Source organism: Leucoraja erinacea, chromosome 27 (assembly GCF_028641065.1).
Source record: "Leucoraja erinacea ecotype New England chromosome 27, Leri_hhj_1, whole genome shotgun sequence".
Taxonomy (NCBI): Eukaryota; Metazoa; Chordata; class Chondrichthyes; order Rajiformes; family Rajidae; genus Leucoraja; species Leucoraja erinaceus.
Window position 1 is genome coordinate 24,571,714 of NC_073403.1, and position 21,877 is coordinate 24,593,590.

A 21,877-nucleotide genomic window follows, 5' to 3' on the forward strand; every position below is an offset into this window, starting at 1 on the left:
GATTTTTATATCTAATTTACATTAATTTATAGGCCAAATGGAAGGAATTTAGTGTTCAATTGCTGTAAATAAATGCCCATTTAAATCGGCTTTCTAGTGGGTTCATGTGGAACGCGCTGGTTTAGAACGTTGACATCGCGCTGGATTAGTGCCCTCAAATGCCGAGAAAAATACTGCGGGATATAAAAAGCCCAAAATGAACTATTCGTTATAGATAATTTGATATACAGGGTTATATATATGCCCCATTTAATGTAAAAATAAGGTACATACCTTTAATTGTTTGCTTTATAAAACCCTGGGGCTGCGAGAGGTTGCGGAATGAGACAGTAATTTTAAAATTATTATAACTATTATTCGAGGCCTATAAAACTAATAATACCTTTTGCGACCAGGTCTTGCAGCGATTTTTCGTTAATGATTTACTAGGCTGAACATCTGCGATTAGAACAGCCTAGTAAAAATCGCGTTTTAAACCCGCCCCCTCCAAACAGCGCCAAAATCGCGGACATGGCTGAGGGCAGATTCCCAATGACGATTCAGGTAGGTTTTGTAACATACCTAATATCTGCCCCGCTGCGAGAATTGACACACAAGGTCACTGCATGGTCCTGGTATCCGCTGCATGGTCCAGTAACTCCAAAGCCGTTTCAAGCCCTTTGCGTATGCCTCCCGCACGCTAACTGACACTCAACAGCGTTACGCCCAGATCGAAAAGGAACTGCTCGCAGTGGTTTTCGCCTGCACTAAATTCAAGGACTTTATCTTTGATAAGTCTGTGACTATCGAGACTGACCACCAGCCGCTGGTCACCATTTTGAACAAACCCATCCACGCTGCCCCAGCACGACTACAGCGAATGATGATGCAACTGCAGCGGTTTGATTTCAACATCATCTATAAGAAAGGCAAAGACATGCACATAGCAGACACCTATCCAGAGCCCCGTGCAAAACTAACGAAAAACAACATTCTGAACGGGACCAATTCTCAGTAATGAAGTGTTTTGTTTGTGCCAACTGATTGTTTGAGCAGCCTAGCAAAACACACGGCTGCTGATGAGACTTTACAATTGCTGTCTGCAGCCATCCGGCGCGGCTAGCCAGACAAACAACACAACACCCCGCTCGAAATACGCCCATTATTCCTAGTTCACGACGAACAAGTATTACAGGATGGAATTATAGTCAAGGCAGTGGTTCCTGCAGCCCTCCTGGACAAATACTTTGACGACATCCACAGGGGCCAGCCCGTCATGGAGGCAACCCTCCAAAGGGCGCCAAGCATGTTTTACTGGCCCGGAATGACCAAATACATACGAGAAAAAAACAAAGTTTGCGCCATCTGCAAAAGCCTGACGCCACATCAGCAAAAGCAGCCTTTACTGCCGCACCCAATCCCTCCTCTCCCGTGGTCCACGTTAGTGACCGAAATCTTCGAGTGACATGGGAAACACTGTCTGGTTCTTGTTGACTCTTACTCAGGCTGGTTCATAATTGATTTGAAGCAGTTATCGAGGAGTTGCAGCGTCACCTCTCCGTGCATGGCTCTCCTGCACGTATCCAGTCCGATAACGGCAGACAGTTCACCAGCCAAACTTTTAAAAACTTTGCAAAACGATGGGACTTTCAACATATCACCAGCAGCCCTGAGGTCCCACATTCCAACGGACTCGCCGAACGCACAGTCCGAAGTGCAAAACAACTCATGGAGCGGTCATACCTTGCCAAATCAGTCGTGTACCTGGACTTGCTCAACCTTAGGAATATTGCACGGGATCCCATACTGGGCTCTCCAGCCCAACAACTGATGTCTCGCCAAACCCATGCTCCTCTGCCTGTGTCCCAGCAGCTTTTGAGCCACAAGTTCATTCCCCGCCTGCAAATCAGAAGCAACTACAATTCAAACGTGACACGCAGAAACACTTCGACAAATCTCGCACGTGGACAAATGGTCCGTTTCCAGGGAAACGAGGGATATGCACGTCTGGGCCACATCCATGGCCCTGCCAAAGAGTCGCACTCTTATCTGGTCGAAGCGGATGGAGTCATCTACTGACGCAACCGTCAACATATCCTTCCTGTGAAGGAACCGAGTCCTGCGACTCCATATCCTGATCTCGTGTTTCTAATAACCTCGCACAGTCGGTCCCGCGTCCCCACTGACACCTATCATTTCCACTGCGGTCTCCCCGCGGCGTTTGCCGACTAGCTCGCCTATCTCGTCACCCTCCCTGCCTGTCGTCTCACCGGTCATTTCCCCATTTCCCTCCCCGGTATCTTCTCCAGTAAAAGGAGGTGAGGCGAACTCATACCGCACATGGGCCGGACGGGTTTGCAGGCCACCCGTTGGTTATGGCAATTTTGTGTAATTTTGCAAATGTATTATTAACATTCCACCTATATTGCTTAGCCACCGATACTTCTTTTGTTTCTACAAGGAAAGATGTACATTGGTTATTTCATACTAGCCAATTATAGTGCTTGTTAGTAGTGACTCCGCCTGTTATGTGCTTCATATTATTAAGAGCTTGCCTACGCTAGTTAGTATGAGTTGCAGCTCGGAGATGTAATGTCTGCAGATCCTTGATGTAAGTAGATTTAATAAACATGTGCTGTATCTTGATGTGTTTTCGAGTTGGCTCATTACAATAATTCTCACTTAAGTGTCTTGCAATATTTCACTATGTTGAAGGCACAAAATAAATACATGATTATTGTTAAATTGATTGATTTCATTACTGTGATGAAAAATCTTGAAAAGACATGAGCTTATACATATACAGAGCTTATACATAAGGTCTGGCTTGCATCAACATTACTTATACTCTCATCAACTTTTCTAACTACTATTTTTGGAGCTCTTTTTAAAAAAGAAAGATTAGGACTATCGTATCCCTATTGAATCAGCCTCCAATATAAGAGAGCAGATTCACTGATTAGAATTAGTATGGTGGCCATTTTGGCACTGCTCACTCTACCAGACTCAATGCAACTGTGACTGCTAACTATCTGCATAGCTCTCATAGTTTTGGTGCACGCGTGTTGTTTCAATCACATTAGTTATCATATGGTGAAGCATGCTAATGCTGCAGTCCTTCCACTGTTCTTGAAAGCTGTGGAGACTGACGTTTATCATTGTGCAAAGCTTACTTGATACTCATGTTGGCAATCTAGAACTCAACAGTGTGTTGACACTCTCAATTTAAATAATCTAATGTTAAGATAATATTTGCCATTGCATTTGTACCAAGTGCTGATTAAAGTAGGCATTGTTTGATATTTCCAGATCTTATTACTGTTAGTGAAGTTAATATGTGTGATATTTGTTAAAAAAAATGAATTTACCTTCATTCCAAAGCTTTAGTAAAACATTGCTTCTCCCAAACACAAATACTGTTGCCATCAATACAACATAGTATAAAGAACAGAGCACAAACAAGCTGAAAAAAGAGTGAGGAACATGGACAAAAGTGCTGCCAGCAAGTCCTCTCCACAAGGGCTTCAATGAAGCATTTGTTCAATGTTCACCTTAAGAAGTGGTTCTACTTCAGTAAAGAGTTGCTGATTTAAATATTCTACAACTCGGCCACAAAGCAATTATAGAATAGTTTTGCAGTGAATTTTAAGATCATGGCCATGAACTTTACAACTTCTGGCTTTTTCCAATTTGCAGCAGAAGATTTCCTCAACACCTCCAATTGCAGCAAGCTGTTTTCGGCTGCAAATGAGAAGAATTAATAGTATTCTATGAATATGAATAGTTTATTTCGGTCATACATTAAAAAGAACAAAACTTTACAATCTGTGTGAATATGAACCAACACTGTATCCATTTCACACAACGTTCACATAATCAATGACCGAAAAAGGAATAGGCTGAAGCCACAAAGCTTATTTTTGCCTATCCTATACAATCCATAAGATAACCCAGAATATCTGCATTACAAAGGAAAGAAAAAAAATAAAATTTACTCTAAATTGTAATCCTTACTTATTTTACATTATAATCCTTAATTATTTTACATTTTAAGGCTTTTTTGAAACTCGACAGAGAGCTACAAAATTTCAACTCATCACTAAGCCCATTCCATAATTTGACTCCCAAAACTGAGACCCATCTATATTTTACATTGGTTCTCACTTTACATGTTTCAAAAATACACAACCCTCTTAAATTATAATGTCCTTCTCTTTATTTAAAATTGTTTTGAATACTAACAGGAAGGCTTTTATTCCTAACTTGGAAAAGTATTTCTAATGTCTTTACATGCACAATATCCAAAAATTCTCCTTTGACAGCGAGCAGAAGGCAGCTGGAGAAATGCTGCTTCCCAATAACATTACGTGTCAATGAATACAATCATAGTACTTTTTGTGCAGCACATACATTCTACAAGACGACATAAGCAGAAAGGAGTCCACTCTGAGAATACAACTGGTCTGGCAATATATGGTAATATGGTCACGTGGTGGTCATTGCATATAGTATCCTGAAAGCAATACATGTATTAATTCTGTGCCAGATCCTTGATCCATACATATTTAATCCATTAAACAAACCCAGGAGGGCCTGCACAAACCATGGAGGGCCTGCCACAATGACTATACAGGTACTTGCTTCTCTATTAAGCAGCTCCAGTACGACATCAAAATGCCCGCAACTAATGCCATATTACCACTTGCAGTACACTAAAATATGAGCATAAACACTGCGTAAGGTGTACATCCAGCAACTAGAAATGGGTTAATTGTGAATTGTTTTCCAGTGTATGTTTGCCGGCCATTCCCAATTTAGCTTCTGTAACATTCAGGAAGTTTAATTAAAGATCCTACAAATAATTAAGTATCCACATCTCCCTGGCCTTGCTCGCATCTTGTCGCGAATATCAGGAAGAAGGCACATGTGCCAGAGAATCCTTATTGCCTGGTTCATGAATAGCTTTTCCCCATCAAAACACAAACCTCAGTGGGTCAGGCAGCATCTGCAGAGAGAAGGGATAGATTATTTTGGGTTGAGGCCCTTCTTCTGACATAGGAGTATGGGGGAGAAAGGTGGAAAAGAGATGTGGGAGACGGGATAAAGCATTGCAACTGATCGGTGGCTAAAAGATGGTAAAGTATGCAGTGCTGAGGAAACATGCATGGTTGTCATAGTGAGTCCAGGTCAGAACATGGTCAAACAACAGGAATCACAGATGGCATGCAGAAAGAGAGGGTCTCACATAACTCTATTGGAGAGACAACTTCTTCAAAGTATAATTTGAGGAGATTTCTGAGTGAAGCAATAAAATGGGGACACAAGAAATTGCACTTTAGAATTGGAGCCGCAGGCAACCGCCAAGAGTGAGGTGGGTCATCGGAGAGTGGGGTAGGCGATTGGACTGCGAGGTGGACTGCCAAGAGTGAGGTGGGCCGTTGAAGAGTGAGGTGAGCTGTCGAGGAGTGAGGAAGGCTGTACGGAATTTGAATGTTCTCCCCGTGACCGCGTGGATTTTTTCCAAGATCTTCGGTTTTCTCCCAAACTCCAAAGACATACAGGTATGCAAGCTAATTGGCTTGGTATGAATGTAAATTGTGTGTAGGATAGTGTTAATGTGCGGGGATCGCAGGTCGGCACGTTCTCGGTGGGGGAGAACAAAGAGAGACCATTGGGGACTACATGGAATATTTTGTCACTTTGTCAGAGCCCTATAGGTGGTGACTCTTTGCATACTTTGTATATGGTATGCAAAACAATTTCGCTGTGACATATCACATGTGATAATAAAGTATCAAACAATCAATGCTGGAATCTTGAGCAAAACACAAAGTGCTGAAGGAACTCAGCGGGTCAGGCTGCAGGTCTGGAGGGAATAGACAGACCACATTTCAGGTCGGGACCCTTATTCTGACTAATAGGAGTAGGGGAGGGAAAGCAGTAAGAGAGGTGGGTCGAACAAAGCCTGGATCTTGAATTGACCTGCAATCACTTACCTTAGAAGCAAACTACAGTGGAAATTACACTGCTAATCTTACACCATGCAGTTTGGCTTACCCTATCATCATTTAGTTTACCTTGAATAACTGATATTTTATTGTACATTTTTTTTGTTGCGTTATTGTGTTAAATGTGCCCGTATAGCTGCAACAAATAAAAATGTCATTATCCTGGACCCAGTGCATATGAAAATTGAACATTCATAGTCTGAAGAAGGGTCCTGACCCGACAAGTCATCTATCCATGTTCTCCAGGAATTACTCATGCATTTTGTCATTTCTTGGTAAACCTGCACCTGCAGTTCCTTGTTTCTACTCTTGACTCTTGATATAGAGCAAATAAAAAATATATCTTGAAGGGTTTAAGATGCACTCACATGTTAGCAGGCTGCAGTTTCTTTATGAATGGATGAATGCATGATTGAATGAATGAATGAGTTGAAGCTTATTTCAGGACCTGCTATTTACAATGGCTTGCTCCTCTTTGCCATTTGCTGTCCTCCACTGTCAGCCCAGCGCAAATTGGAGGAACAGCACCTCATATTTCGCTTGGGCAGCTTATACCCCAGCAGTATGAATATTGACTTTTCTAACTATAAGTAACGCTGTCTTTTCTTCCTCTCTCTCCATCCCTCCCTTTCCCAGTTCTCCAACCAGTCTGACTGTCCCCCTAATCAAATGTCATCTCTGAATGCTTCGATGCCACCTTCTATGAGCTAACAATGAACTATGTAGGAAGGAACTGCAGATGCTGGTTTAAGCCGCAGATACAAGGCTGGAATAACTCAGCGGGTCAGTCAGCACCTCTGGAGAAAAGCCCCCAAAACGTCACCTATTCCTTTTCTCCAGAGATGCTGTCTGACCCGCTGAGTTACTTCAGCTTTTTGTGTCTAACAATGATCTATTCTACATTTGCCTTGAACTGTATGCCTTTTGATCTCATTTTCACACCTTACCCTTCCTTATCTCTGTGTCTCCCTCTCCCCTGACTCTCAGCCTGAAGAAGGGTCTCGACCCGAAACGTCACCCATTCCTTCTCTCCAGAGGTGCTGCCTGCCCCACTGAGTTTCTCCAGCATCTTTTCCTAGCTCTTCTGGAGTAAGCATCTTGCCCTAGATCCGCTGGAGTAAGGGGGCAGGCCTGGTTGCTAAGGGCCGCTGCGGCCGGTTGCTACGAGGAGCTTGAGCCGCGCGGGATTGTGGGGGCGGGAACGTCACGGCGGCAACTTTCAACGACAAGACGGCGGAGCGGCCGCGGGCCGGGCCTGGGCCTGGCTCAGGAATCATTGCCGCTGGCTCACCTCCCCGCATCTTGGAGAGCGACAGGACAATGGTAAGAGACATCATGAAACGGCAGGATTGTGCATATGGTTGTTCTCGGCCCCAGGTGTCCCGAGCAAGGCGTGTTTCTGAGCCAAGTGTTGTGGAGTAAATCGTCTGCTTTCACCTGTCGTTTTCACCTTGTCCCCTCCTTATCTCTGTGTCTCCCTCTCCCTGACTCAGTCTGAAGAAGGGTCTCGACCAGAAATGTCACCCATTCTCTCCAGAGATACTGTCTGACCCACTGAGTTGCTCCAGCATTTTGTCTCTATCTTCTTTGAGTAAATTGAACTCCAGCTAAGAGGAAGAGTACTTCAGGGACCAGGGGAAGAAGTAAACGTCCAGTCAAACTCGAACACCTGAAGACATTGTGCAAGCACATAGCAAGCCTGAACATTCTCCAGAATAACAAACAAGCTCGTCAGGTGGTGTTCAAGAAGGAACTGCAGATGCTGGAAGATCGAAGGTACACAAAATTGCTGGAGAAACTCAGCGGGTGCAGCAGCATCTATGGAGCGAAGGAAATAGGTGACGTTTCGAGCCGAAACCCTTCTTCAGACTGATGGGGAGTGGGGGGGGGAGAAGGAAGGAAAAGGGGAGGAGGAGGAGCCCGAGGGCGGGCGGATGGGAGGGTGGGAGGAGACAGCTAGAGGGTTAAGGAAGGGGAGGAGACAGCAAGGGCTAGCAAAATTGGGAGAATTCAATGTTAATGCCATCCGGACGCAAGGTCCCCAGGCGGAATATGAGGGTCCAATGCTCTCGGTCAAACCGGCTCCAATGCTCTCGGTCACCGGCCGCTCGCGGCTGCTCCCTAAGCCGCTCCAACCGGCTCCAATGCTCTCAGTCACTGGCCTCTCGCGGCTGCTGAAAGTCGGACTCATCGGAGTCAACGACTGTCAGATTTTTGCTTTGCCTTACCGCCCGGCCGTGGTGTAGATCTGGCCGGTGCGGGGGCGAATCATGACTGTTTCGCAATGCGTGTAGCGATATGACACGCATGCGTCCTGGCGGGGTTCTTCACGTAGTCACTCACGTGACTCCGAGGTAAAATAGAAATTGGGAGTTGACAAAAAATTGTACAGAAGCTGTTGTGATACTTAGCTGAGGTGTATGAAAATGAGGCACATAGATAAAGTAAATAGGAAGCAAATGTTCCTCCTAGTGGAGAGCCAATAGACAATTAGCGTCTTAAAGTAATTGATGAAAGGATGAGAGGAGATGAAGACAGTTTTACACCAATTTATAATTGAAAGTCTTCTGGAACTTGCTGCTTAAAAAAGGTGGTAAAGACAAACTCTCATCTCATTATGTACATGAAGAGCTGATACTCGCAGGTACAGATTTTCAATCAGCCCAGCCCAGTGGGTTAGATGTGTTACATCTGTATTGTAAATCTTATTTTATTCTCTGCTCTGCTGGAGCAGGTGACTCATTAGAGTTGATTCATCATTCATTGTTCTAGTTGTAAATAATTTGTCCATAGTCATTTCCATGAAAGAAATCCCAGGCAACACAGGATCCAATTAGTGTTATATTGTTAAGTAATATAGTTATAACTAAATATCACAAGAAATACCGTTAACACTGTTAATTTGCATCTAGTAGCTTGATTTCTCTTCTTCAATTTCACACCACTTGACCACCTACGTCTTTTCCTGTGAATCATTTAATTATGAAGCTACAATTAATTTAGATTAAATTATGATAATTATTTCCCCATTAATTTATGATCTGATATTGTGGGCATGGCCAGCATTTATTGGCAAGCCAAACTAACTGAGAACGTAGTATTGACCCACTGCTTTGAATCACTGCAATCCTTCTGCTGAAAGTACTTCCCTCATGTTATTGGGTCAAGGGTTCCAAGATTTAAACCTGGCCCTGATGAAGAATTGGACAAATTGATTTCCCGAATCAAGTTGTCCTAGCAAAACCAAACTTGGGTAATTGTGCCCAGATGGAAATCAAAAATTGTACAGATGCTCAAAATAATAACTAAAAATGCTGGAAACACTCAGCAGTTTGGGCAACATCTGTGGAACGAGAAACATTAACAGTTTTAATGTTCTAGGCAGGGAATGTTTCCTAGAACATTACAACTGTTTTGTATGCCACTTATTTATTGGTCTCATCACTATGAGAAACAACCCCTTCCTACTAACCCTTCTTCACTTCTTCACCTATTGGGGGTATCCAACATTTTTTATCTTGTATCTGTGAGCAGGTTATTTGGTGAGGGTTTCCACTTGATATATCTGTTAACAGTACCTTCCAGTACTTAGCTGTGATGTTTGAAAGTAAATGTACTGCTCGGGTAAACCATGTACTGTTTCTTTGGATGTGATGTACCTAGGCAATTTTCCACATTGTCAGCTAGATGCATATGTTGTAACTACTTCAATAACTTAGTGATGTAGCTAGATGTGGAGTGGCTGGTACAGGCAGTTCTGCTATGGCACCTATTTTTCTATGTTTCCTCTAAGTTTCTATGACACAACAGCTGTGCTACTAGGAAACCCTGTGTTATAGAAATCCGTTAGAAATATTATTGTGTCAATGGAAGAAAGGATGTTAGGGACAAGAGAGTTTCAGAAACTCAAAAGTCATTTTTCTTTCAAGATTTTTAAAAATAAATGTATTTTATGTTTGTTATTGCAAAAATATAAAAGTGTAGAGTAAATAGTTTAATTAACAAAACGGCATTTAAACTACACGCGCTTAGTCGAGAGAAAACGTTTTTTAAGATCTTATTGCTGCGAAAACTGCTAGCTACTGAACACACCTCCAAACTCTAAAAGCCTCGCAAAAAACCCTGTCACATGACAGTCCCGACTTCTGACGAGGGTTCTGCATAACATAGCTTAACCACTGGGTGCAGCTACATGACCTCCCCAGAATCAGAGGAAAGAAAACGGCCGGGTGTCCGAATAAGGCCGCCAGACTGCGTGGACACAGGACCTGTGAGCAAAGGCGCAACAGGCGTAGGCAAAGGTGGGGGCGGGAGGGCTGGCGGACGACCTCTACGGCGGGGCTGGGCCACCAGCACCAGGCGATAGATAACGAGATGAGCAGGTTTAAGATGGGCCACCGAAAAGACCTCCTGCTGGCTCCCGATGTCCAGAACGAAAGTCGCGATGCCCAGTTGCAATACCCGGAAGGGACCCTCGTAAGGGTGCTGCAGCGGAGTCCGGTGCAAGTCCCTGCGAATAAAAACAAATTGTCAGTCCTTGAGAGCAGACGGGACATGGAAAGAGCAAATCCGTGGCTAGAGGTTGGGACAGGGGCAAGCTTGCCCACCTGCTCGCGAAGACGCACCAGCACAGATGAACGGGGTTTCTGCTGCCCATGTGCCGCTGGAATGAAATCACCGGGTACTATGAGCGGGGAGCCATACACCAACTCGGCCGATGACGGGGCCAAATCCTCTTTTTGGGCGGTGCAGATCCCCAACAAAACCCACGGTAATTTGTCCAATCAATCGTGGACCGTGAGGCGTGCCTTCAAGGAGGATTTCAGGTGCCGGTGGAACCGTTCCACCAGACTGTTGGACTGAGGGTGGTAAGCCGTGGTGTGATGCAGCTGAGTGCAGAGCAGTTGGCCCATGGCCGACCACAGTGCAGAGGTGAACTAGGGCACACAGTCCGATGAGATGTCCACTGGAACATCGAAACAAGCAACAAACAATCGAAACAAGCTGTGAGGGCATGTGCACAAGTCGCGGCTGAGGTATCAGTGAGTGAAACGGCCTTGGGCCATCGCGTGAACTGGTCCACAATGGTAAGCAGGTGGGTGACACCTCGAGACGACGTTAGGGGGCCTACAAGATCGACGTGGATGTGGTCGAAACGGTGTTGTGGGACGGCAGAGGTGCTCTCACGTGGCTTTGGACTTTGGATGTTTGGCAGGGGACGCAGGCCCTGGCCCAGGAACCGACTTGCTTATGTAGCCCATGCCACACAAATTTGGCTGCCACCAGTGCAGTAGTTGCCCGAATAGAAGGGCGGGCTAATCTGTGGTCTGACTCAAAAATATGACGTCGCCAAGCTGTAGGGACAATGGGTCGCGGTTGCCCAGTGGAGACATCGCAGAGGACAGTAATGCCAGTGGATTCCAGCGGGACGTCCTCCAGAATCATACCCAAAATGGCGGTGCGATATGCTAGCATCTTGTTGTCTAAATAGTTCATTCCCGGAGCTAAAGTCAGAACGGCATTGATGGACGTACGGGATAAGGCGTCAGCGATCTGGTTGTTCTTCCCTGCCACGTGTTGGACCATCAATGAGTTGTTCGAGGACCCCCCCCCAACAAAAACGCTGTCACGTGACAGTTCCGACTTTTGACGAGGGGTTCTGCATAACATAGCTTAACCACTGGGTGCTGCTACAAAAGGTTGAATGTTACATTGATTAATAAAGTATCATTGCAGAAGTTTCAATAGAAACAGGTGCATGTCGATTTCAGTGGCCATCTGTGTCAAAGTAACAGCTGTGTTCTTAATGTACCTGTCCCACTCGGCGATTTTTTAGGCAATTGCCGGCAACTGTCGTCGTCGTGGAGGTCGCTGAAAAACCGGCGACAACCTATGACAGCATCTACGTCAGGAGAAGTCAAGCTACTCTCATTGGCGTCAAACCCACTGTTGCCGAAAGATTTTCAACATGTTGAAAATTTAGTGGCAACCAGAATGATGCTACGACGTTTTGTGCGACTTTGGAGGCTACTCCTGGCAAACATGTGGCGACAAACTAGTTGCCTGTAGTTGCCTAAAAAATCGCCTAAGTGGGACATGCCCATAAGAGACAATGATGCCTGATTACCTTGGGGAGATTACACGGAACTAGATTTTTTTGTCTCTTCTATACTTTTTAAATCCAAGACAGCAATTTTTTTCTGCTTGCCAATTTCCAAAGTAAACTTAAGTGACTCTGGTTCCTGATCAAAATCATGTTGTAACCAGTTTGGTCAGGGTAATGCAAATAAAGTTCACTAATTTATCATTTGCTTTATATCTAATTTATGTCATGGAAACACGTATTGTAGTAGAACTGCCTGCATGTTATCAAATCTTATAACATTTTTTTTCCCTCTGTTTCTTGATATCACACGCAATGAATTGAATTGGCTGAAGATTCATGATGGTGCAGATCTCGGGAGCAAACAGAGATGAATGATCTGTTTGGTACTTCTAGTTGATCTGCTTACAAATGCTTCTTCTTTGTTTTTGGTACCTGTGTGCATGACCAAGACATTACCAATTATAACTGTGGTGCAGATTATTTTCAGCCTTGTATATTTTTTAATTTGATCTTTTTTAACAATGAACTGTTGCTGCTATTATTATGACCCAGCTTGGTAAATAATGGCCAGAGCAAAATAATGTCTAAATGTTAAGTTTGACCTCTTAAAAATTCAATATATGCTGATCATTCATTATTTTAATGAAGAATGTATTTGTATGATGAAAATTATTGGTGCTATGAGAAAATCAAAATTTTGCTTTTTTTTTGCGCACGGGTATTAATTGAATTTTAGGATTAAAAGATTGATTTTAGTTTTGCCTCTCACATGGTTGAAAATAAGTTAATCAGTTAAAGATATCAGTCCTGGCATTTTTCTTGGGCCTCCTAACATAAAAAAATCCAAAATTTATTTTGGAACATTTTTTTGGAAACTAATTATTTCTTAAAGTAATAATTGAGGAATTGTACAGAATTCTTCGTAACGACAATGTTTTGTGTTTGTGTAGTCTCTTTTTAAGTTCCTTCCTTTCTTTTCTTCAAGGCTTGTAGTATCCAGAAGTTGTTTTCTGTTGGAGAAGAGTTTGACGATGATGACGATGATGTAAGTGGTGTTTCATACAATAAGCAACCTTAAATTGATTTTTCCTCTCATTTTTAATTTCCTGCTTCTGCAGCAATGATTGTTGATTGATTGATGAAAATACCACCTGTTTCTGTTTTGAAGTTCAATCTTGATGTTGGCAGATAAAGGAAAGCTAGCCTTCACAAACTTAAAATAATTTGTTTTAACGCAGTTAAATTTTTGCTAAACTTCCTTTCTTGGAAATTGAAAGGTACCCTTTAAGTGACAGTGAATAATTAGTTCACTATAGGCCAACTTTGTTTTGTTGCTGGCAGGAAATATCATAACTCAGTAGGTCTAAGGCATTGTTTACTTTTGCCTTCTGCTCGAGTGACACAGTGGAGCAGTAGTGTTGCTGCCTTACAGCGCCAGAGAACTGAGTTTGATCCTGACTTTGGGTGCTGTCTGTATGGAGTTTGTAAGTTCTCCCTGTGCCCACGTGGATATTCTCTGGGTGCTTTGGTTTCCTCCCACACTCCAAAGACGTACAGGTTTGAGGGTTAATTGGCTTCAATAAAACTGTTGATTTATAGCAAGTTGAGTGATACGTTTCTGTGTTGGATTGGCAAAAACATTTTAAAACTTTATGCCATATATTGACTTTTTTTTAGCATCCTGCCATCTTCCAGCTACATTCTGCACAGTGCCATGTGGTGCAACGTGCAACTATTTTCTTTATTCTTTGGGCTGAGATATAGAACTGTGGGTACTTAGTCAATATTGTTCCTGCAGAGGTTTTGCTGTATTCATGCTTTGTACGGTTCATGCTGATTACTCTGCAAATTCATCTGGAAACTAACATTTGGACACACTCAATTTTTGAAGAAAACTTGTTTTGATGTAAAATCTAAATCAACCTGCAAATTTAGCTTCGGTTTTAGTGAATGTGAAAAAGCCTGGTATTCATTGTTTCCTTTAAGAAAATTTAAGAGGAATGTAAAAGATGATTGCAACAAGATATAGGGTGATTTCACCAAAGGTCAAATGAGCGTAGATCCCCCCTCACGTGACCGAAAATTTTAACTGGAGGACATATGTCACATCGGTACATGTTAGTGAATGGGGACACGCACTTTCCCACCCGTTAAAAACATGGAAAACGGCCGATTTTTTAGCTGAAATTTTCTGTGCTAGTCGGGGTGACCGTGAAGCACGGCGACCTAAATTTTCAGGCAAAAAAAAAGATAAAAAGTAAGGTAATTACAAGAGGGAACTGAAGGTAGAAAACAGCGGAAGTGAACAGCAGTCATTTGCCGTGGAGATTTAAAGATCCAAAATATCGGGAATTATCGCGTTTACTCGCTGAATTTCATCAAAAGTAAGTTAATAATGCCTTACTTTTGATGAAATTCAGCGAGCAAACGCAATAATTCCCGATATTTTGGATCATTAAATCTCCACGGCAAATGTCAGCTGTTCACTTCCGCTGTTTTCTACCTTCAGTTCCCTCTTGTAATTACCTTACTTTCTATCTTTTTTTTTGCCTGAAAATTTAGGTCGCTGTGCTTCACAGTCACCCCGACTAGCAAAGAAAATTTCAGCTCAAAAATCGGCCATTTTCCATGTTTTTAACTGGTGGGAAAGTGCGTGTTTCCCCATTCACTAACATGTACCGATGTGACATATGTCCTCCAGTTAAAATTTTCGGTCACGTGAGGGGGGATCTACACTCATTTGACATTTGGTGAAATCACCCTATAGGAACATAATGTCTTGGAAATTCAATTCCCATGCCAGGGCCTGCCCCATTTTTTCCCATGGAGGTTTCAAGCACTGACAATGGCTTAAGCTGTTATGGCATCTTTTGCCCTGAGCTGCCTGCTGTCTCAGGTTTAACTTGTCGCTAACATGGTAATCCCAATTAAATGAATGAGAGACATTGGCTTCTGGGACATTATATTATTTAAGTTATTTTCATAGTTTTTAATGTGTATGTTATTTTTTTTTTAAAGTTATTCCATGAGTGCTTCAGGTCTTTATGTTCATGATGTAAAACTCCCATCAGGTCCTTTTTGGAATAATCCAATTCGCATAGCAATAGAAGATCTGCTTCTGTAATAAACTTGCGAATCAATGTATAATTGTAAAATTAAATTTCATAGAGAAAATTAGAATAACATAGGAAAATTAAGAATCTGCAGCTGCAGATGCATCAATCACTCAAAGTACCAATACACATTAATCAGGCCATTTAAGAAAGAAAACTGAAGTTTATTTTTGTAATGAAAGAACTGAAAAGCTGAGATGTTATATGCTGGGAGTGTTCTTTGAGTAATTGTTGAAGTCCTGCAAACAATTCTCAAATCTGTCATTGAAATGGAAGCAAGTTAAATGCAGATTTATTGCAAAAATGACACACTGAAGGATGCTTCCATTTTGGGGTGAAAGCAGATATTAACATTATCAAATATAAGATGCTGATTAGTACTACCACCATGGAAGTTGGGAAACATTAGTTTACCCAGAGAATGGTGGGAGGAGTTATTGTAGTGATTACCATGGATGTATGCAAGAGGAATTTAAATAAGCAAAAGTATAATAAAATAATCTAAAGCCAGGATTCTTCTTTGGAATATGAACTCTGGCTTGGATTTTTTGGGCTCTATGATCTGTTCCTAAACTATAACATCATAATATTTAAAAATACATGATAATGTATCCATTAAGACATTGAGGGTGAAAAGGCTGTATTCTTATTGTTTTTAGCATTATTTCAATTTTTTTGTTTGAAAAGTCCAATAAAATGTTCCAGTTCAAAACAAGATTAAAGGACTCCCTTCTCATCACTTTCTCTCAACCTGGTTTTAATTTGTCAATTTAGTTTAATTCTCTCTACATCCTAATTATTGAGGATAATTTTCTACATCTTTAATTAAGCGTTTTAAAATAAAAACTTTTGATATAGATGTTCATCAATAATTCTGAATGAAGTGTATGTTTATGTAGTAAACTTACATTTTGACATTTTTCAATTTTGAGCAGTTATAATTTTTTTTTGCCTGGCGACTGTTATAAAGTAAAAAATAAAAAAATTATTCACATATTTTGAAAATGTAACTGTTCCAGTTATTATACCTAATTTTCTAATCTTCTGGTTACAGGATTTGTTATCAGCAGCATTGGATGCTGAAAGCACTGCTATCAGCACATCTGGAACTATGCCTAGTGTTGGGTTAAGGCCCATTACTGCAGCCCTTCGAACACCAGCTAGTTCATGTTATGAACCTGAAAACCTGTTATGCAGCACTGAAGCTCAGAGGTATTCTCAATCTGAACCTGATTCTGTCTCCATTAATATAACCAGCGATGAAAATCATACACCGAAAACATTGACAGCATCTTTTGGCGTCTCTTTGAAATCACCACCGTGGCTAAAGATGCAGAATTCAGCCCCTACTTCCAATTTTTGTAGAAACGCCTTGCAAAATACCTCCTTAAAATTAATCACGGACGTAGGAAAAGAAGATGATGACTTGTTCTGGCCTGGTTCTGAAAAGTTGAGTGAAGCTGGGAATATACATATTTCCAAATTGGCCAAGACCAGGACATCAACCTCTTATGAAACATGTCCTTCAACTCCTGAAGATGAGTCTTCAATATATTCAGGAAGTGATCATGCTTTACCACCAGCCAAAATTCCACGGTTGCCAGGAGGGCTTTCAGAAGCTGATAATGGCAGGAGTAGAATTTCCAAAAATGGTCAAGAAAAGTTTGTAATGAATAATTTTGAGGATGTAAGCGAAACGTACAAGTGCCTTAATCGTCCATCCTCTAGATTCAACCAGTTTCCAATTAGTTTAACCAATGTCATGACTGATGTTGTTGCAATGAAAGGTACCAACTCTTTCCCTGGTCAGATAAGTGATAATCATTGTTACACAGATGAACAACCTAGATCCGATTCCAAATTATGTAGTCCTATTCCATTGAGCATAATCACAACAAAACAATTATCAACACCAATACCACAAAATCGTTTTAGAAAACATGTAACAGGTAATACCATTAGTCCAGGTAAAATTGTCGCCCCAAGTTTGAAGAAATTTGCAGAACATCAGAAAATGAGCTCTACTGCCTTGAGAAACTGTCCAAATTCAACACTGTTGAGCCCAAGGACTCCTCTCAATAATACTTTAACCTCCGTACTCTCAAATGGATGCCTCAGAAGACCAATTACATCCACAAGTGAATCTCGAGCACTGTTATGCACTATAGACAGACCTTCAGTTACTGTGGGAGCTCAGTACTCACCAGCAGCAAATTCAAGTTGTGTGGGAACTCCAGTAACCAATCACCTAATACAGTTGGTATCGGCTGCTAATCGGACACCAGAAATACAAAAGGTGGACAGACCGCGGGCAAAAAGACGTTTTCCTGGACCTGCTGGCATCCTTCCACAACAGGTATGATGACGGAGAACATTTCTATCCCCAAGCTTAGCAATTCACAACTCTTTATCTGTTTTGGACTCGCACCTCTCTCTTCATCCCTGGCCTTTGTCCAACAATCTGCCTATCAAAAAAACCCTTGCCTGTGTTCACCTATTACCAGTCATGCACTGAGCTGACCATCCTTTTCTAGATTTATTTCTTGCTTTGTGCCTTTCTTAGCTATGACAGTGGACATTGGTTTAGTAGGTTCTAAATTAGTTCTTTCATATTCTGCAGCTAGTCAGCCCACAATAAATCTATTATGTTGTAGTCCATTTGTGACTATGTTCTGAGAATCAATAGAAAACAAAATAATCTCAAGGGAAAGCATTTTGTTCCTTTTTCTCCAAAATGTAATACAGCTGTATTTCCAAATGCTGTAGATAGAAGCATGTAAACGTTGTGTGGTGTAATAAAAATTAAAACTTAAACAAGTTTAGCCTGTTACAACCTCAAATTCAGCTGTGCAAATAGTTTCATATTTGGTTTTTTTTGAATGATGAACCTATTAATGTGAAATGTGCAAAATTAGGTGACATACTATAAATAGTATCTTGAATACTCCAAGAGGCAATAGTAGTTTCAAGGTGGGGAAAAGTCAGTGATCCCAGAAGGTGTGCTCTCTAACATTCTGATGGAAGTCAAAGAGGGCATATTGGAGCCCTTGCCAACTATACCACCCCACTCCAAATATACGTTCTCTGATTAGAAAAAAGCCCCAGAAAAGGAAGTGTTTAACTTACCCACCTTCACCGCCAAGCCGGGTTGCTGACGAGATCCCTGGCCAGCACTGCCTTCCCAGCTGCTTCCAGACCAGATCTACTGCCGCCACTACCAGGCCCGGCTGCTGACCCTGTCCCAGGCCGGACCCACTGCTACATTGCCAGCCCACACTGCTCCAGGCAGCGACTGCCACCGCTGAACCTCGCCTGCTTGTGCAATGATACTTTTATTACTCCGCAGTCCCTTACTCCGTTATAACGTTCAATCAACAATAATGGACACCATCCCCTCCCCCGCCCTACGATTCATTATAACGAGGGTTCACTGTACAATAGTTTAACCATTGTGCTTTTGCAATGCATATATATCTTATCCCGCAGAAACCCCTTCAGTAACTTGCCTACCACAGATGTTCGGCTTGCAGGTCAGTTGTTTCCATGGTCTTCTTTGTATTCCTTCTTAAATAAATGCACGACATTAGCCACCCACCAGACTTTAGGGATCTTACCCGTGGCTAACAGAGATGTATTTATCTCAGTCAGGGCTCCAGCAATTTCACTAGCTTCCCATGGTGTGCTGTGATGTATGTGATCAGATTCTGTGATGTATCTATCTTCATTGATTTTTAGACATCCAGCACCATCTCCACTGTAATGTGGCTATCCCCAAGATATTCTCATTAACCTTCCCTAGCGTTCATGTTTTTCTTCATGGGAAAAGCAGAGCAAAAATACATATTAAGGACCTTGCTTATCCCTTGTGATTCCACACATAGATATCCAGTTTTATATTTGCAGGGCCCTATTTTCTGAATAATTACTCTTTTCCTCTTAATATACTTAAAACATCTCTTTGGATTCTCCTTGCTCTTCCCATGCCCCCTTTTAGGTCCCTCTCCCAAGTAATAAAAAGGAACTGCAGATGGTGATTTAAAACAAAGATAGATACAAAATGTTTGGAGTAACTGCGGGTCAGGCAGCATCTCTAGAGAAAAAGGATAGGTGATGTTTTGCATCGGGACCCTTTTTCAGACTAAAGGTCTCTTTATATAGCTTGAACTCAACAAATTCCTCCCCTATTAAGCCCTTAACACCATGGCAGTCCAGTTTATATTTCAAAGTTAAAATGCCCAACAATGAATGACCACCCTATTATTCTTCCAATTCTTATGTCTCACTGTGTATTTGTTCCTCCAATTCCTATTGACTATTTGGGGGCCCACACTGCAAGCCCAACAAGGTGATCATCCTTTCTTATTTCTCAGCTCCATCCACAAAGCCTCACTGGATGATCTCTCAGTAATTTCATCTTGGACGACTGGCATGATGTTCTCATTCAACAATGCAACTCCCTCCCCTCTTTCCTTCTCCACTATCCAGCCTATAGTATCCGTATACTGGAACATTTAGCTGTCAATCATGTCCTTCTCTTAACCATAGTATGCGTCTGTGATGGCTTGTTTATCCTAGTCCAATATAGTTATCCGTGTCCCATGTTCATCTGTCTTCCCTGTAAGGCCTCATGCATTGAATTAAAAGTAATTTAATCCAACAGTCTTTCCTGCTGTGCTATTGGCTCTTGTAAACTGAACCTGTTATGATTAACCTCTTTATCAACTTCCAGCCTCTCATCTGCTGCACTACTGTGTTGTATCCAAACTATTTGTTCAGAATGATAATAGTGCCAATCTTTCGAGTTTCAAGACGGCACTTGAAAAGCTAGAATTTGGAAATGTCATTTATTTTTGCTTTGTTGTTTGTAATATTTATGAGAATTATAAGCAAGGATCAAATTTGAATATTTTGAAAGCTGTATCTGAGGGACTTTGGAAGCATTTCTGTTATAAACCCAGTACATCTGGTGTGTGGAAATCCCCTGAGATAGATGTGTGAAAATAATTCGTTGGAATAAATAGGCATGAATTCCAAAAGTAAAATCTGAAATGTTGAACCCAGTATATACTGCCACACCAGCCCATTGTGTATTAGTGTATTGTAAACTGATACCTAAATTACAAGTTGATATATTAACTCTTCTTATCAAAGCATTATTTTTTAATCCAAATGTTTACTGCTAATTCTGCATGTCTTCCAGCATCATGGTAAAAACCTGGATGAAGTCATGATTTCTGCCCCACCCACACCAACACATGGAGCAATTCCAAAACTACACCCTGAGGTAAACTGGAAGATTTTCTATAAGCATTGAGTCGAAAGTGGTTAATTGTCATATGTACCGAAAACAGAACGATGAAATGCTTACTTACAGCAGCACAACAGGCCTGTAAACACGGTACTCATAGATAACATAATAAACAAAAAAGGTCTAATAAACATTATTGCAAAAAGCCCAAAGATCTTAGTGCAACCACGACAGTTCGTTCCTCATAGTTTTGTTGGTGTCTGCAATGTTTGTAGTGTCAGCATATACAAGTAATTCTGTTACAACATGTGTTTCGATAACAGGAATTGGATATAATGCAAGTGATGAAATATGGAACTCTATTTGTATTATGTGGGCCACATTAGTTATAATGCTATTTTGATTGAGATCTAGAGAACAAGTAAAAGTTACTTTGGAAATTGACAAGCAGAAAAAAAGCTGCCTTACATAGAAACATAGAAAATAGGTGCCAGGAGTAAGCCATTCGGCCCTTCGAGCCTGCACTGCCATTCAATATGATCATGGCTGATCATTCTAAATCAGTACCCCGTTTATGCTTTCTCCCCATATCCCTTGATTCCATTAGCCCCAAGAGCTACAGTGCCCTCCGTAATGTTTGGGACATAGACCCATCATTTATTTATTTGCCTCTATACTCCACAATTCGAGATTTGTAATAGAAAAAAATCACATGTGGTTAAAGTGGTTAAAAATCACATGTGGTTAAAATCACATGCTCAGATTTTATTAAAGGCCATTTTTATACATTTTGGTTTCACCATGTAGAAATTACAGCTGTGTTTATACTGAGTCCCTCCATTTCAGGGTACCATAATGTTTGAGACACATGGCTTCACATGTTTGTAATTTGCTCAGGTGTGTTTAATTGCAAGTATAAGAGCTCTCAGCACGTAGTCTTTCCTCCAGTCTTTCCATCACCTTTGGAAACCTTTATTGCTGTTTATCAGCATGAGGACCAAAGTTGTGCCAATGAAAGTCAAATAAACCATTATGAGGCTAAAGCACAAGAATAAAACTGTTAGAGGCATCAGCCAAACATTAGGCTTACCAAAACCAACTGTTTGGAACATCATTAAGAAGAAAGATGAGCTTACTAATCGCAAAGGGACCGACAGGCCAAGGAAGACCTCCACAGCTGATGACAGAAGAATTCTCTCTATAATAAAGAAAAATCCATAAATACCTGTCTCTTTAGGAGTCAGGTGTGGATATGTCAATGACCACTGTCCACAGAAGACTTCATGAACAGAAATACAGAGGCTACATTGCAAGCCACAAAAATAGGATGGTCGGGTTAGAGTTTGCTGAGAAGTACTTAAAAGTGAAACCACGGTGATGAAACCATATCAGAGTGATGGCAAGAGCAAAGTATGGAGGAGAG

At 41.6% G+C, this 21,877-nt stretch overlaps 1 protein-coding gene across 2 annotated transcripts in view; it reads left to right on the forward strand.

Annotated features, from left to right (window-relative positions):
- The first annotated feature begins 7,158 nt into the window (after positions 1-7,158).
- Positions 7,159-21,877, forward strand: part of hrob (homologous recombination factor with OB-fold) — a 28,929-nt gene continuing 14,210 nt past the window's right edge. For both annotated transcript variants that reach the window (XM_055657298.1, XM_055657299.1), the window contains exons 1-4: positions 7,159-7,310; positions 13,079-13,138; positions 16,261-17,562; positions 20,407-20,490. In XM_055657298.1, the coding sequence (XP_055513273.1) occupies positions 7,308-7,310; positions 13,079-13,138; positions 16,261-17,562; positions 20,407-20,490 (1,449 nt within the window). In that variant the 5' untranslated portion in view covers positions 7,159-7,307. The remainder of the gene's footprint in view (positions 7,311-13,078; positions 13,139-16,260; positions 17,563-20,406; positions 20,491-21,877) is intronic.